This window comes from Lepidochelys olivacea (genome assembly GCF_965140295.1).
Source record: "Lepidochelys olivacea isolate rLepOli2 genome assembly, chromosome: 8".
NCBI classification, from domain to species: Eukaryota; Metazoa; Chordata; order Testudines; family Cheloniidae; genus Lepidochelys; species Lepidochelys olivacea.
This window is the reverse complement of record NC_140418.1, coordinates 104,781,749-104,799,380: the sequence shown is the minus strand read 5'-3', so window position 1 is coordinate 104,799,380 and position 17,632 is coordinate 104,781,749. Positions and strand designations below refer to the sequence as shown.

The window sequence follows — 17,632 nt, the reverse complement described above, 5'->3', positions numbered from 1 at the left end:
CTGCACTATACTTCCCCCCCCTATAAAATGGGGATGCTGCTGCTTACTTTGTTGGTAAAGCACTTTGAGATTTACTGTTGTAGAGCTGTATAACAGCTTGGAATTATTAATTCTACTACTAAGTACTATTCTTATTCTCAAACCTCGTTTTCAGGTTAGAAATATCTTCAATAAACCTCTTTAGCAGATCTGGAAACCTGGTTAGGATGCTTGCCTTTGTGTGGACCAGTGACTCAGGCAGTTCAAACTGGAAAACTTTAGTAGCTCTCAGGACAGGGAACACACATGCAAATATCTTAACTAAATCTATAAGTCTTGTGAAATGACCAGTCCTGGTTTCCCAGCGTTGGAAATTTAACTTGCATATGTAGGCGGGAGACGGCACCCCCCTGTTTAAGCTGTCTTGTGAAGGAATGTCAGAGCTTTTTGTTCTTAGGCACTGCTCACTGAAAATCACTTTGTCCATGGGGGTTCGTGTGCTGGTTTGGATGTGACTGTCACAATTTCAGGGTTAACTGCATCTTTGACAACCCCTTCCTCCTGGTTCTTCCTTGAGGGCACCCACTTTTAAGGTTTCAGGGTCCAGGTGTCACCTCTCTTGGGAAGAGACCCACATCTCTCTCCCTCTAGACCAGGGATTTAGGCTTGCAGTCCTGCACCTCACTGTGATTTCCCCAGCAGGTCTGATCATTGTCCAGTGCCTGTGGTTAACTTTTCTCCAGGGGCTACAATGATATATATAGAGCCCTGCACAGATACAATATTCGGATCCACATCCATTCGAATTCCACAAACATGGTCCGCAGATATCTGCAGATTTGCAGGGCTCTAAACATATATCGTTTTCCAGCCAGCCTTCAAAGAGCAAAACACATGTATTCTTAGGGTACAAGCATTACAGAGAAAACATATAAAAACAATAAACGTTCCTATATGCAGGCTAAAAGCTTACCAGAGGTTACCCATCCGTTTTATGGGATCCTCGTAGGCCAAAGTCTTTCCAACCCTTCAGCAGGATTGGGGCCCCGGGACAAAAGTTTGCTTGTTTGCTGGATCAGAAAGAAGGCTCTGTGTCAGTTTAAACTCAACCTCATTATATCAAAAGGGCTTTCTTTGTCTGATCCCTGAAAACCCAGTTTGAACCTGTATATGAAAGCCTCCCCGGGAGCGGTACCTCTCTGGGTTTGTTTAGACTTTCAGCAACTTGCCTTAATCACCCACCCTTTCCCCCATTATTTTTAGTTCCTGGAGGAGCTGATGTAACCTCACGCAGATGGAGTAGGACACAATCAGTGGCCCACAATTATAGATAAACTTCATACAATATGATCTCCAAAGATCCTACATGCAGTTGTAATATCTGTCAGTGGCACTTTTACAGAGAGCTTTCAAAATCTAGCCTTCTGTATCCTCATTCTCCTGAACAATTACTGACACACATCTATCTTCCTGCTCTTTATCCTTCCATCTTAACAGAAACCATTGCCCATAGGGACAGGGAATGGATTGGAGCTGTACTATGGAACATGTTTAAGTTCCTTCTCGCAGCAGATGCTTTTGCTCCATGGCTTCCTGTGATCAATAAGTCATTATTGTTCTGTTTTCTTTGGGAGTGATTGGACTGCATAAAACATTAACATGTTGAGTGATCTCATAACCCAGGCATTGTTTGTAGTAACCATTTCAACAGAAAAGTATTTGTCATAGTGAAAGTAAAGCCTATAAATCCTGTCCGTGTTGAAAAAGGAAAAACTTTTTTTTGTCATAGTGACTAAGGCAAATTTGCTCTTCAATGCAGATATTGTCTTAACTCACCAAAGAACCTCGTCAAAATATCCTGCATGTAGCTTCCTCTTTCCTTTCAACAACTAAAAGAAATAAAATCTAGCAGGAGCCAATAGGTCTACTCCATATTTGATTTATCTTTTAAATCTATCTTGTAAACCACAACGTTTTATTGTCTTTCCTCAGTATTAATTATTCCACCTGTTTTGAAATGGAAATTGCAGGTGCTTTGATACATTAGTTAAAAGATCATCCAGTTTCACTGTTTCTTCTTTATCTGTCTCTGTATCCTGTGGAAATTCTGTTTTTACTCTTCCTACAGGAATACCGCCTAAGAATATTTTTGTAATTTGTATTATGGTAGTGCTGGGAGTATGTCTACACGCAAGTGCAAGAGTGCTTCCCGGAGCAGGGGAGCCAAACTTACGCTAGTTCTGCTTGAACTAGGATGCTAAAAATAGCAGTGTGGTCTTGGCAGCACAGGTCAGTCACCCGAGTACAGTCCTGCCCGACCCTCTGGGTACATACTTGGGTGGCTAGTCACTGCTATTTTTAACATGCTAACTCCAGTGGAACTAGCCTGCGTCTGTTTACCTGCACTGGGAAGCACCCTCCCAGCTGCTGTGTAGACCTTTCAGTGAGCCCTGAAAAGATATCAGGACCCCATGTGCTAGACCCTATGCAAATGCCTTGCAAGAGACAGTCCCTGCCATGAAAAGTTTACCGTCTGCACAGACAAGGTAGCAAAACAACAATACAATGAGGGAAGAGATTAACTTCCTCTGTGTCCATGGGTGGAAGCATATCTCAGCCACAAAAGCCTGTGCTACCACAGGATGCTAACTCTTTCCACACTGATAAAATAGACTCAGTGTTTAGGTCTAGGTCATCCTAAAAGACAGTATATAACTACTGGCCAAAAGGTCCCCAGTGGGCAGCTAAGATAAAAGATGACTCTGTATAGGTCTTACCTTCTCTGCCCATGGATGGGCCATCATTATTTGTAGCAGTCACTTGCTGCTTATAGAATAACGGGATTTGAATTTTTATTTTTTCTTACCCAAAAACAACCTGAGAAGTCTGGAGAGTGCACTCTACGGGCTTGTCTCTAGGCTTACTACACTCCTAAGGCATGCCCGGCAGGTGTGTGAGTGCTTCAATGAGGAGACTTTGTTAGTGGAGTGGCTTTCATTGTTGTGGAGTAGAGGAGAAGATAGGAAGTGAACAAAACTATAGGAGATCTTGGTACATGCATTGGAACAGATTACATCTCAATAAAGATTACATCTTTCATTTCAGAAATGAGGTGTGAGGAATTTAACAAAGCCCTGTACTCTAATAATTTTGGAAGCCCTGTACGCTAGTAATTTTGGAATTTAAAACCTAACTCTTACTCCATGGATTGTGCTTACAGGTACTGGCTGTAAGGTGGCTGGGAATATACCAGTAGGCGCTTCTAGAGCTTCTAGGCACACAAGGAGAATATGGCAGTTGTACCATACCTTAAGAGTGACCTCCATCTTTGGCCAGCGAGCTCTACATGCCTGCATGGAGGACCAATGCTTTCCTGTTCCATCTGGAGTACCTAACAGTGCTTGCCTTGCATAGTCCTTGTACTCAGATGAACACAAGGGCTACAGAAGGCTTCTTGAGTATTTCTCAACTTGTCCGGCTCTTGCATCGAGGCACATCTAGTTCTTTTTTTTTTAAAAAAATGGCTTTTTCTTCAAAATAAACCAGACCGTCCCTTCCCATTGGTTATGCTGAGTTAATCTGTATTTGTTTCTGATTACAGGTGAAGGAGGCAGTGAAGTACGCTCTTGGTGCAGGTTATCGTCATGTTGACTGTGCTCCAGTTTACAGCAATGAAGCAGAGATAGGTGAAGCCTTTCAGGAGAGCGTTGGGCCAGATAAGGTGAAAAAGGAATGGTGAATGTAAACTGGATTGTAAATTGCAGCTCTACCCTGAAAAGTAACTCTGTAAAAATGGCATTGCAAGGTTCTGCATATTAATGTATCCTTGTTATTTCTGTGTTAGGTAGAATTTTCTCTCCCAGATCTATGCTGGTTTTGCAGGCCAGACTTCAGTAAAATCTTTTCTCACTAAAACAGATGATTGATCAGAATGCAAACAGGGAACCTGATGAGTAAGAAGGAGCCCTTTTTTGCTCTGCAGTTGTTTTTCAGGGACCCCTTTAAGGTGTCCTAATTTGGGCACCCAAAAATAAACATGCCCAAAATCACTAGTTACTTTTGAAAATCTTGGTCATAGTTTTTAAAAAGTCACTTGAGCTCGTCAGCCTAGATGCAACACAACATGGGGGAATCTATGTGTGAGGCCTGGTCTACACTAAAAGAATAGGTCAATCCAGCTACATCAGTCAGTGGTGTGAAAAATCCACACCACTGAGCAACATAGTGTAAGCTGACCCTAACCCCCACAGTAGACAGTGCTAGATAAGGTCGATCTAGCTACTGTCTCTCAGGGAGGTGGATTACCTATGCCAGTGGGAGAACCCCTCCCATTTCAAGTGTATACAAGCCCTGAGTCTTAAACTCAGCACCTCACTTCTGGAGCCAAGAGGAGCTGGGGCGGGCATATAGAAAAAGTGTGCTCAGCCTGAATGGGGAAGGAGCTCCTCCATGCTTTTTTTTTGGGCAACCTCTCTGAAGCATTGATTTAAGTGTTTTAAGTCCACTTCAGCTGTCCTCTCCAACTTTTCTCCCCCAGCTTGCACCAACCCTCCTGGTGCAAGATAGGCAGGAATAATCAATACAGGGAAGGACAGGAACTTCTTCTAGCCAGTGTGCATTCAGTGATACTTTTTAAAATGCTAGAGTGGTTTATAACCAGCACTTTTAAAAATCTGTTGGTTTTTTTTAGATTTTTCTCTGAAAACCATAGGTCAAGCACAAAAATAACAGTGAAATTGATATGGGAAAAACAAACTAAGAAAATTGTAGTTATTGCTTCTATGTATCAGTTTCATATTCTCTTCAGAGACTGTGGTGAAATCCTGGTCCCGTTGAAGTCAATGGCAAAACTTCCACTGACTTCAATGAGGTCAGGATTTCACCCTTTGTATACAGTATGCAACGTACACGTTTTCTATTTATTTATAAACATCAAGTTGCTTAACCTTATACCTGTTTAATATGTTGGGCTTTAAGCAGCAGGACAGAGTAGTTGAAACACATTTCTTGCACTTGCCAAAAAAAAAAAAAAAAAAAGTCCAAGTAGGAAGATTTATGAGGTTATTTTTATTTTTGTTGTTCTTTCCATGAATAGCCCTCTTGGTAAATAATATGTCATGAGCACAGCAAGTTACAGAAGCTAGTTGGGTCTGTCTCATGGGCATGATTCATAAAACAGAAATATAAATAAATAACAATTTACATTTGCGTTAATGGAATAATCTATCCACTTTGGCCATGTGTAGTTAAGTAATGGCTAATCGGACCAATTTGTGTGTGGGAATAATTTTTGTTGAAATTAGTTTAGAGGACACTATTTAGATTAGTGATGGGAGAACTTAGAGACATTTTTGTGGTTTTGCAAAACTTCCATTAAGTTTCAAAAAGTATCTGGAGAGAGGAGGGGAGGCTGTGAGATATTTTAGAACTTTATTTTTCAATGTAAAAATCTATTTCTCTTTCCATTCTGCATCCCATGCATTCTAAAAAATCTAATTAATAGGTTCTAAATACTCCCTTCTTTATTTTAAGTACACTCTGGTGGTTGTTTGCCTTAGGAGTTGGCTAAGGAGTCAGTGGCCATTCCTCTTCTGACTAGTGCCTTTGACTGTACTCAGATAAGCCTTTGATATGAATCTGTGCCCATATTTTTTCCTCTCTGTCTTTAACAGCCTGTTAAGAGGGAGGAGCTATTTGTGACATCAAAACTATGGAATACCAAGCACCATCCAGAAGATGTGGAGCCAGCCTTAAAGAAATCTCTGAAAGATCTGAAACTGGCTTATCTGGATCTGTATCTCATGCACTGGCCACATGCCTTCGAGTGAGTTCTGCATGGGAGGAGAGCAGGAAATATAAAAGTAGTGCAGACCATCTGTTTATAAATGGAGGCTAGTTACTGTGCAGCTGTGAATTTCTTGCCACAGATATTGCCTGCAAGATATTTCCTGACGTTGTTAGTAGGGTGAGCTTGAAATATCTAGTCTGGGCCCCCACTGCTCTCCCTCCAAAGGTGTATGTGCATTTTGCCTAAGGACAAACAGACAAAGGATGTTTCTGGTTCATCCCAGTTCTTTGCATTTGAACTGAGTTTTAGAATTAGTAAAATGTGGAAACCATCTACAAGGAAGATAGATATCTCCTCCTGATAATTGTTCTCATTAGTTTGCAATTATAAAGCTATAAATAGTGCATTTAAACTTGAAATTAAGTCTTATCTGATTTTTAAACTACACTAAATGTGAGAGCAGTTAGGGAGCAGAACCAGTTTTCAGAGAGGCAGTGGAATCCTCATGATTACTTGATATGTACTGTCACAGTTCCCAAGATAACTGCACCTCTGATCCCTGCATTACTTCTAGGAGGGCACTCCCACTTAAGTCTCAGGCCTCACCTTGTTCGGGATGATGCCTAGACAGGGGATTTGGGCTGCAATTCCCTGTGATTACTTTAGCAGATCTGACTGCAGTTCAGCACCAGCAGTCCTGTTCTTTCAGGGGCAATGACAGGGTTAACCAGTGATCAGCCAGCCTTCATAAAGCAAAGTATTATTTATTCAGAATAAAAGCGTTACAGAGAAAACGTGTTAGAAACAGTAAATGCAGGTTTTGGTTTACCAGACAGACATCCATCTTCCACATGGAGATTATTATAGGAACAAAGTACTTCAAAGTCTTCCCACCGGGCCTGTCCCTTTTGGTCACAGTGTAATGTCAGTTCTTGGATTGAGTGAGAGTGACACCCCCCACCCCACCATTCCTCCCACCCCCAAAGTCAGGCTGGTAACTTTATACAGTCATAATTCTTTGTTAGCTGTCCTTAACCAGTTCAGACTAATATATGCAATTTGCAGGGGGCGGTGAGGGCGGGGGACTCCTCCAGATTTGTTTACACTGCCTAGGAATTTGTATTAATTATCCCCTAGTGATTTTAGTTACTGCAGGAAACTCCTGTAACTCTCCAATGGAGCTAAACAAATCCTTGGCCCATAGAGATTACATAAAATATCTATAAAGTTGGTCTAGTAGCCTTTGAATATTCCTTGTGTCCATAATATCTGTCACACCTCCCAAATCACAGCACTAGGTGGCCTTGGGATCTGAGTGAGTTAGCTAGAAGTGACCTAACTAGGAGTACCAGGATTAATGAAATACATCCCTGCTGGTGTAAACTGGTGTAGTTACATTGACTTCAGTGGAGCTATGTCAGTTTATACCAGCTGAGAATCTGACCTGTTATGAAGGAAAAATCTTCCTGAAGGTAAGATCTGTTAGGGTTTGTCTACATTACTGCGCGGGGTCGATCTAAGATACGCAACTTCAGCTATGTGAATAGTGGAGCTGAAGTTAACGTACTTATATCTACTTATCACGGTGTCTTCACTGCGGTAGGTCGACAGCTGATGCTCTCCTGTTGATTCTGCTCATGCTTCCCGTTCTGGTGGTGTACCGGAGTTGACGGGAGAGCGCTCAGTGGTCGATTTGTCGCATCTATATTAGACATGATAAATTGACCCCCGCTGGATCAATCGCTGCCCACCGATCCGGTGGGTAGTGTAGACAAGCCCTTAGTAGTGGAATAGTCTCCCAGGGGAATGGTGAAGTCCCATCAGGCTTAAGCTTGGGCTTAAGTCATTTAATACTGGACTGGATAAAACACTTACATATACGCTGTAGGGGCCAATCCTATAGCTGTAGAAGGATGGACTAAATGTGACCTGCTATGACTTAAGTCTGACCCTCTGTCAGACCAGCCTCTCAACTGGCCAGCTCTCTATCAGATTCAGAGGAACTCAAATTCTTGCCTTCTGGGAGCGCTCAAAGAGGTGTTTCCATTTTTTAGAAGTGTCATTTGACCTGAACTGGACGAGTACCACATTGTGAGTGATACAAAAAGGACTGTTCAGCACTAAATATATCCCTTTAGGTAATTTATGCATTAAAAGTTCTAGTCTCTGAATGATCAGATGTAAAACAAAACCTGCTGTATGGGGAAGTTGAGCTGAAGGGTTGTACTTAAATGGGAACTGATGCTTGTAGTTAGAACCACAGTGTCTGTGGGTCTTGAGGACGAATCTTCTCACCCCAATACACAAAAAGCTAGAAGTGAAACCATGTTTCAGGAGCATTTCTGTTGACATGTGATCCTGTTTTTCCCCTACAGCATCTCATAAGGCTGTATTCTAAATTATATTTGGTGCTCAGTCTACCCACACCCTGAGCAAGAACCCACTCAGCCTGATGCCCCTGATTCCTCAATCCCAACTCCTGCCATTTTCACAATCCCAACATTTTCCTTTCAACTGGGAGAGCTTAGGAAAGTGTGTGTCTCCAAAGACTGAGGCAACAGCAGGGCAGCTGGTCAGAGATGCTCCTTAAGTAGCTTGGTCAGCCCCCATCCCATCTTGCATTGCTCAGAATCCAGTTGTATCCCTCCCACAGTGCACTGTTGTGCCACCAGGCCACCTGGATTCTGTGTGTGTTATATGTGTTGCTATGGTTAATTGGAAACACTTCTAACCCAGAAGCAGCAAGGTGTGATTTTTTTTTTTTAAAAGACATATTCCCACTGGGAGCTGAGCTCATACCCAGTGCTGACATTGCAGTACAATGCCAGGGAAAGGGAATATTGGACTATTCCAAGCGCCCTCTTCTGGATGAATGTAAAACCAACGTCCCTTCGGTAGCAGGTTGGCTCCAGATGGAAGTTTAAAATTCCTGTAGGAATCTTCAAAAACTATGAAGGGATTACCTCTGTCCTGGCAAACATTCTCTCTTTCAATCCAGTATTTTCCAAGGTCAGAGTCTATGGGTGAATCATAGAATATCAGGGTTGGGAGGGACCTCAGGAGGTCATCTAGTCCAACCCCCTGCTCAAAGCAGGACTAATCCCCAAATAAATCATCCCAGCCAGGGCTTTGTCAAGCCTGACCTTAAAAACTTCTAAGGAAGGAGATTCCACCACCACCCTAGGTAACGCATTCCAGTGTTTCACCACCCTCCTGTGAAAAAGTTTTTCCTAATATCCAACCTAAACCTCCCCCACTGCAACTTGAGACCATTACTCCTCGTTCTGTCATCTGCTACCACTGAGAACAGTCTGGATCCATCCTCTTTGGAACCTCCTTCCAGGTACTTGAAAGCAGCTATCAAATCTCCCCTCATTCTTCTCTTCCGCAGACTAAACAATCCCAGTTCCCTCAGCCTCTCCTCATAAGTCATGTGTTCCAGTCCCCTAGTCATTTTTGTTGCCCTCCGCTGGACTCTTTCCAATTTTTCCACATTCTTCTTGTAGTGTGGGGCCCAAAACTGGACACAGTACTGCAGATGAGGCCTCACCAATGTCGAATAGAGGGGAACGATCACGTCCCTCAATCTGCTGGCAATGCCCCTACTTATACATCCCAAAATGCCATTGGCCTTCTTGGCAACAAGGGCACACTGTTGACTCATATCCAGCTTCTCGTCCACTGTAACCCCTAGGTCCTTTTCTGCAGAACCGAGCCATTCGGTCCCTAGTCTGTAGCGGTGCATGGGATTCTTCCGTTCTAAGTGCAGGACTCTGCACTTGTCCTTGGTGAATCTCATCACATTTCTTTTGGCCCAATCCTCTAATTTGTCTAGGTCCCTCTGTATCCTATCCCTACCATCCAGTGTATCTACCTTTCCTCCCAGTTTAGTGTCATCTGCAAACTTGCTGAGGGTGCAATCCACACCATCCTCCAGATCATTAATGAAGATAGTGAACAAAACCGGCCCGAGGACTGACCCTTGGGGCACTCCACTTGATACCGGCTGCCAACTAGACATGGAGCCATTGATCACTACCCGTTGAGCCCAACAATCTAGCCAGCTTTGTATCCACCTTATAGTCACCTTATAGTCCACCTTATAGTGAACTGTTGCTTGAGTGTATAATGATGGTCATGATCTCATATAGTCACTGCATTGTAGGTAGATACCTTTGAGTCCTCTACAGTAAGTTACCTTGACTAAGAAAGACACTGTATATCAACCAGTTTTTCATATGGTAAATAAGCAGATTGGAATCTGAAGGACATGTAGGCTTAACTCACACAGTGCCTTGTAAAGCATGTATTGGACTTCTATGAGTATTTTAAATAATATTTATTTTACTGGCCATTTACTATAATAAAAATCTCTGTGCACTGTGTTTATACTGTATCTTTGCAATGTTGTAGACGAGGAGATACTCTTTTCCCAAAGAACCCTGATGGCATGATGCGTTTTGACTACACTGACTATAAGGAAACTTGGAAGGCTATGGAGAAGCTGGTGGAGAAAGGTCTAGTGAAGGCCATTGGACTGTCCAACTTCAACAGCCGTCAGATTGATGACATCATCAGCATGGCTGCTATCAAACCAGCTGTACTGCAGGTGAGACAAAGACAGGCGAGTGGGAATGGGCCTCTGTGTGAAAGGGCAAGGTCTGTGCAGGAAAGGTACATTAGTGTCTACTATTCTTTATGCAGATCCTGTCCATATGAGGAGCGAGCTCATATGACCACAAATAATGTGCATGGTGGTGTACGACCATAGGAGCAGAGTTAGCACTGCTAAGGGCCATGAAGAAAGGCCCTCCCTCCGGTAGGAAAGTTCCAGAACATTTAGGTCTTTTTAGGCCAGCACAAACACCTTAAACTCAGCCTGGAAGCCAATAAGCAGCCAGGGCAGAACATGAACACTGGTGTCAAGTATTCATGATGAGAAATTCCATTAAGCATGCAGGCTGTTGCATTCCACACCAGCATTACTCTGAGTGGGGTTATGGGCAGAGTGCATTGCAGTAGCTTAACCTTGAGATGACAAAGGCACGGATTGTAGCAGCAAGAGCCTCCTCTGAAGAAAAAAAAAAAAAAAAAGTCACAGCGTCCTAGAGGGACATAGATTTCAAACCAGCCATCATGGCCATTGCAGTTACATTCATGTAACAGCAGCTGGGGAATCAGCAATTTTCTGATTGTGATCACTCTGTAACAAATAGCCATCACACCCTCACAATTCAAGGGGTAGTTACAATCCCCCGGGTGCTATCTAAGAGATGGGAATGAAGCCATGGAATGGCAATCTTACCTACTCCTGCTAGAGTGTGGGGACAAGTCAACATTGCCTCGTAATCAATGCTACTGAAGGCAGTTGATCTAAAAATATGGAAAAATTATTCTAAAAATCTGTTCAGAATACTGACCCAATGTGGATTAACCTGACCAGCTGCATTCCATTATACTGAGTGCTACATAAACAGGCTCGCTCAATAAATGCATTTTAGGGCATGATGAGAGTTCTTAGTGGATCAAGTAGTTTCTCAGGCTAAGGCAAGAAGTTTGCAATTCAGGGAAAAAAGTATTTCCAATTGGTCAAATCCTCTATTACATGTTGTACCAGGAGACAGGTGGTTGGGACTCTGAGTCAGTCTGAAGTCAAGTTCACATTTTGCACAGAGAATTCTAATATCTTCATACAAGGTAGGTGAGGGTAACTTGTAGAAATCCCCATCCGCAGCTACCTTCCCTTAGTTAGCTGTGCAACCTAATTCCTTTGCCATAACCTGCAAGGTGGTTTCTCATTCCTGCTAGCAGTAAATTATTATATCATGGGAATCCCAACAACCGAAACAGACTTCAGTCCTCTTTTTGTTCTGTTGTTGTGCACTTAGACTCCTGTTTTGCTGTTGGCTCTTTTTATTGAGGTTTGCTCACTGTGTATTGGCTGTGTATTGCTTTAACAGATAGAATGTCATCCCTACCTTGCTCAGAATGAGCTATTAGCTCATTGTAATAAGCGAGGGCTGGTAGTAACGGCATACAGTCCCCTTGGCTCCCCTGATCGAATGTGGAAGCACCCTGATGAACCAGTACTTCTAGAAGAATCTGGAATCAAAAAACTGGCAGAAAAATATGGCAAATCACCTGCTCAAATCCTCCTCAGGTACTGAACAGTTCTGAGAAAGGGTGGTATTCAGCACTGTCCCTACTGACACAAGTGGAACACGGGTAAAGGGGTTCTGACTGAGACAGTATTTTTATTATCAATAGAGTATTATAGCCAGGGAGAGCCCTAAAACATAATTCCCTACTAGTTCAGCTCTCTTCCACTTGGCAAACCACTATTTTCTCCTCTATTTCTGCTGCAGCACAAGCCAGCCTAGGGTTTTGATTCTATACATTGCTGAGGACTTTGTAAGAGTCATGGTAGTTGTCAATGGGAGGCAAGAGACCTCAGCAACATCTGGGATGTGATCAGCACCTTGCAAGATGGAGTTAGTGGTATGCTTTGACCTTTGTCGTACCCATCTTCAATCACAACAGCACAAATGTGGGGTTGGAGTTGGTTAGTCAGCTAGTAGAAGGTGGACGAGAGGAAGAATGATATTCTGCTCTAGGACTAGAGAGAACTGGAGTCTCTTCTTGGTTTTCCTTATGCAAGTTATTGGGGCCAAAATTTTCTAAAGGGTTTGACAGTCCAGCTTGAGACATCTTGAGCTTGTTCTCCCCCCCCCCCCCCCCAAAAAAAAAAACAAAACAAAACCCAAAAACCTGATCACCTGCAGCTCTCAGTGAAGTAGTCTAGTGACCATTCTGTCTTGCTCAAGATTGGTGTTGGTGGATTCTAAGGTAAACCCATGTCCAGCTTACCTCACAGCCATAAAGTGCCCAGAAAGGGGTTGAAGGTGCAGGGAGTAAATATATGTAAAATGCATACAATGCCAAGTGAAAGAGGGAATTGTTTGCTTTCTGTCCACCCCGCCCCCACCCTTGGGTTGTATGTGTAGAAGTTGAGGTTTTTCTTCCTTCCCTGTGTAATAGGTGGCAAGTCCAGCGTAAGGTGGTTGCCGTTCCCAAGAGTGTCACTCCTGCCCGCATTCTGCAAAATCTCCAGGTAAGAGCTCTTCCCCAAAAAGAAGCACTTTTATTAGCAACGCAAACGCTTAAGAAATGTCTTTCGTGAGGGAGAAAAAATATGTTAGTAACTGCACAACAAAAAAACCCGGGTGCTCATCCCAAGACTCATTACCAGCTCTACAGTTACACGCAGACGGCTGTACACGCAGACGGGTGGGAAAATTTTTTGGAAAAAAAAAACTCATTTAAGTTTCAAGTGACACAAGGGTTTGATTATCCACTTCTTGTTTTTAGATGAAAATCCCTTGTCTTTCTTAACTTAGCACAGGAGTTTGCCCTTATCTTAGATAAGTAAACAATAATTTGTCTTAAAATGATATTGGCAAAGCAGTTTTTGGAAAGAACTGCCACTCTTTTGTATTATTCCCATTCAATGACTGGGGTGTCTCTGCAGTCAGCTGCTGTTCTAATTATATTCTTTAGCAGGAATAGGATTAGTGACAGTAGAATTTTAAAGAAACTCCTTCCTGAGATACAGATGAGCCAATTCACTTCACTTTAGAAGTCACTGGAAATCAGAGTTTTAAAGTTATTTTGAGGTAACTCTGTCTGGGTCAGATCTTGAGATCTTTACTCAGCCCTTACTCAGGCAAAATTTCTTGGGAGTTTGACTGGATAAGATTAAAAGCTTGGGCGTAATTCTGCAACTCTTACTTGAATTAAGCCAGATTCTGCCATCCATTACACTGGTATAAATCTTTAGTAATACCATTGGGTTTAATGGAATGACACTGGTGTGGACATAGAGTAACTGAGAACAGAATTTGGCCCATTGAGTAGTGCTTATTCACAGGAACAGTCCCACTGATTTCTACGGGACTGTGCCTGTGATAGAGTGCTATTCAATGTGACCAAGAGCTGTAGTATCAGGCCCTGGGTAAAGACCTCCAGATTTAGCCCTGGATCTAATTTTTTTTCAAATTGCTACAAGGCCTGTTAATGAACAAATGTAAAAAATACAGGACCAATCCTGACTCGGTTCTTAGTCTTGAGTTTTGCTTAAGTACAAGCTAAGTAGCAACTTCAGGATTTGGCCTGTTTAGAGAGATTTTCCCTTGATCTCTAATTTCCAGTGGGAAATGAAATCTCTGCATCAGGAGGCTGTCATGATTACTGCCAGTATGATAGTTAATTCTTTTGTAATACTCCTTCAAACACAGTGTTTAATCATTTGCCCTTTAAAATTTAAATACAGTGATTAGAATTTCTAATATTACGCTGTGGTTTTTTCCTTTAAAGTCCAGACAAAAGTATTCTGTAATTACATTTTAAATTATTCCAGTCTAGAGAGAGAGAAAGTGTGTGTGTGTACGTACGTACGAATGTACGTGCACACACTGTTGCAGGGCCCGAGGTCAATGCTTCTCGGTGTTGCTATTTCATTCTGTGTCTTTGTATACTGAGGGATGCAGGTGCAACCCTCCCTTGTTTTCAAGCCATCCCCCTCATTTGTCGGGTCTCTGAAAGAGATCAGATCAGAGAGAGGTGGGCTGTAATTGTTACAAAGGGAACAAGACAGGGTGGCACAGTTCGGGGGCTACGGACACTGGCAACCACAGTCCAAGAATAAAGCTTTAATTTTTGTTTTTGTTTTAGGTGTTTGACTTTAATCTCACAGGAGAAGAGATGGATCACATTGGAAGCCTTAATAAAAACTGGCGATACATTGTGCCAATGGTTACAGTAAGTTTCTCTGGCTGGGTCGGGCGGGGAGAAAGTGTGTATGCGTGTGTTTTTTCCTCTCGGTGCTCTTCCTTTCATCATCCCCTGCCAGAGCTATCAGTGGACAAAACATTGCATCTTATTAGGGCAATGAAGCTGGAGATAGACTTTTCATAAAAGATTGGTGAAGGAATTGTAGATGAGGCACATGAGGGTACTGGACAGTTATGTTAGTAGCAGTGTTGATTGTATTAAAGCACCTTTAGCTTGTCTCAAGATGCTCAAAGCCCAGGCACAGCCAGCTGGTTTGAAAAGTGCTGAAGGGCCAAAAGGAAGAGGATGCTGCTCTCTGCAACTAATGCCCAGAGAGGGATTTATTGAAGAAATGCTCCCTGCTTCCTGGCCCTCCCTCCCTCCCTCTCACCATTCCTTCCTTCTCCCCTGTCACTGACACCAATGATTCTCCTTTGCTCTCTATCTCTAACCCTTTTACTGCCCCTTTGATTGGATTGCATCCTGTCTTCTGACCTTCTCTCATTCCTCCTGAGTCTCTCTTCTCCTCTGGTTTGTTCCTCTCAAAATACAAGCATGTTGTGGTCTCTGCCATCCTTACAAATATCTTCCACCCATCTCCCTAACACTTCCAAACTAATTGAACACACTGGCACAATCATTCCTTTCAGTTCTCTCCTCCAGCTCCATCTCGGAAGTCAGGCCAGGGGGATCCCTGTCTGCTCCGCTTCACCGAATCTGCTCTCACCAAGGTCTCTACTGACCTCTTCCAGGCCAAATCAGGCTGCCTGTACTCAGTCAGCTTTTGACACTGTTGATCATAGCCATCTAGAAATCATAGAATATAAGGGTTGGAGGAGACCTCAGGAGGTCACCTAGTCCAACCCCCTGCCCAAAGCAGGACCAATCCCCAATTTTTGCCCCTGATCCCTAAATGGCCCCCTCAAAGATTGAACTCACAACCTGGGTTTAGCAGGCCAATGCTATAAATCTTGTCCCTTGTCCTTTTGGCACTGTTGTTTCCTAGTTCTCCTACCTCTGTGGTCATTTAGTGTTTCTTTTGCTAAGTCCTTTCCCTCTTTCCTTTGGGATCGTATGGGCCTCTGCCCTTGAGTGCCCCCTAGGATGACCAGATGTCCCAATTTTATAGAGACAGTCCTGATTTTTGGGTCTTTTTCTTATATAGGCTCCTATTACCCCTCCTCCCCCTTGCCAATTTTTCACATTTGCTGTCTCCTCACCCTAGTGCCACCATCTTCTCCTTCTGTAGCCTTTGGATGGGAGATCTCCCATTCCGGACCTGTTGCCCTTGAGCCCGTCCCATATTTCAGTCTGTGTCTGCCTCCTCCTGGAGGCCTCTGTGTCAATGAATAACATGGCCAAAACTGAACTCGTCTTTCCTCTCAAGCCCTCTCTCTGCTCCCATTCTGTATCCGACAACACCACCATTCTCTCTGTCTCACTCAGAGCCAAACCTTGGTGTCATCTCATTTCACCCTTTCTCTAGACGGACCCACACTACGGCTGAAACACTCGTCCATTCCCTCATCATCCCCTGCAGCTTCCTCCTCCCTGACACCCACATTGCTCCCCTCTAGCCCATACAAAATGCAGCCACGAAGATTCTTTTCCTTGCCAGCCACTTGGAAATGATGCAGATAAATCAAGTGGCACATGCCCTCTGGTGTGTCTAACCACCCAAGATTTTTTTGGAGACAGTAGTGTCAGGATACAGCAAGCAGATATAGTAGATCCCTGTGCCAATGTGGAAGCTGTCAGTCGTGCCCTGTTTCCTCATGCAAATTCACAGCAGTCCCTCTTCGGCATCTCTGCCTGGAGTTTGGTTTTGGAAATGCTGATTTGACAATAATCTACCCCTTTATGGGGGTTCAAGACAGCGCAATAAGGTGACAAAACTGTGGTCCAAATGACCACCTTGAGTTTCACAGAGCCAGTCTGAGTGCTTGAATGCCAAATCAACACCTGGACTGCCCCTGCCACAGGGGAGCGCTTTATAGGGGAGGAAAATTGAACAAGGATTCTCCTGAGAATAGGACTAGGCAGCCCTTCTGCCTATAGAAGCCCCTAAGATCTGTTTAGCGGCCCTATGCCTCCATAGCAGTTCTGGGGTCCTGGGTGTCTCTCTGGCTTCCTGGCAGCAGGACTCCATACAAACAGTGCTACCCGGTAGCTGGCTGACCCTGGGAGTTCTTTGAAATGGGCATTTCGCCAGTGCAGGCTGCATTAACCTTTTATTTTATGGCTTTGAGAGCTTGGGGAAAGCAGCGTGTCTCCCCTGTTTCCCTCCTCCCCCAGTTTGGGCAGATTCGTTGCGTGCACATGATATACACTTGTCTGACATCAAAAGACAATGTTATAGTTACAATTTTTCAGTGCTGTAGGGCCGAGGTTTTCAACTATGGGGGTGCTAACAAAAATATGTGTGTGCCCATAAAACCCCACATCTATGCACATGAAGACCCATTTACACTCAGATGAGACATGTGTGCACCTACCTACCAGCTTGCCTGGACAGATAGCTGTTTGTATGTGCATAAGCAGAGTTTGCAGGCACACCTGTTTCTGACAGAGGTCCTTTCTAGTTTTGATATTCATGCTGCTGACAGAACTGTTGACTAATCAATCACAGAATATGCTCCGAATAGGTACCTGGTAGCTGGAATAATTCAGGTGCCTTTGTTGTATGGAAGAAACTTATCAGCATCATGGTGATTCACTGAGCAGATAATGAGACAAAAGAGGGTAGTTCAAAGTGCTAGCTCACCAGTAAGGAAGAGGCTAAATGCTGTGCAGCTGGGCTTCAAAGATGCACAATGAAACAGGAAAAAATGAGATGGGAAGTATTTTAAATAGGAATCTATTGCCACTGTGTCTGAGCGGGACCCTCTGTCCACCCTTTTTTATGGTTTTAAGAAGTGTTTCATGATCTCCAAATACCATTTATTTAAAAATAAAGTGCCTTTAAAAAATCTCATGTATCTAATCTATACTATCTAGGTTTTTGAGCATGGCATCTGAACTCCTAAAAATCACACT

General features: G+C 43.3%; 1 protein-coding gene across 2 annotated transcripts in view; it reads left to right on the top strand.

Moving 5' to 3' along the window:
* AKR1A1 (aldo-keto reductase family 1 member A1) overlaps positions 1 to 17,632 on the top strand; it is a 43,978-nt gene that overhangs the window by 23,409 nt on the left and 2,937 nt on the right. For both annotated transcript variants that reach the window (XM_084636881.1, XM_084636880.1), the window contains exons 3-8: positions 3,581 to 3,700; positions 5,652 to 5,803; positions 10,181 to 10,376; positions 11,728 to 11,927; positions 12,806 to 12,878; positions 14,498 to 14,584. In XM_084636881.1, coding sequence (XP_084493007.1) covers positions 3,581 to 3,700; positions 5,652 to 5,803; positions 10,181 to 10,376; positions 11,728 to 11,927; positions 12,806 to 12,878; positions 14,498 to 14,584 — 828 coding nt within the window. The remainder of the gene's footprint in view (positions 1 to 3,580; positions 3,701 to 5,651; positions 5,804 to 10,180; positions 10,377 to 11,727; positions 11,928 to 12,805; positions 12,879 to 14,497; positions 14,585 to 17,632) is intronic.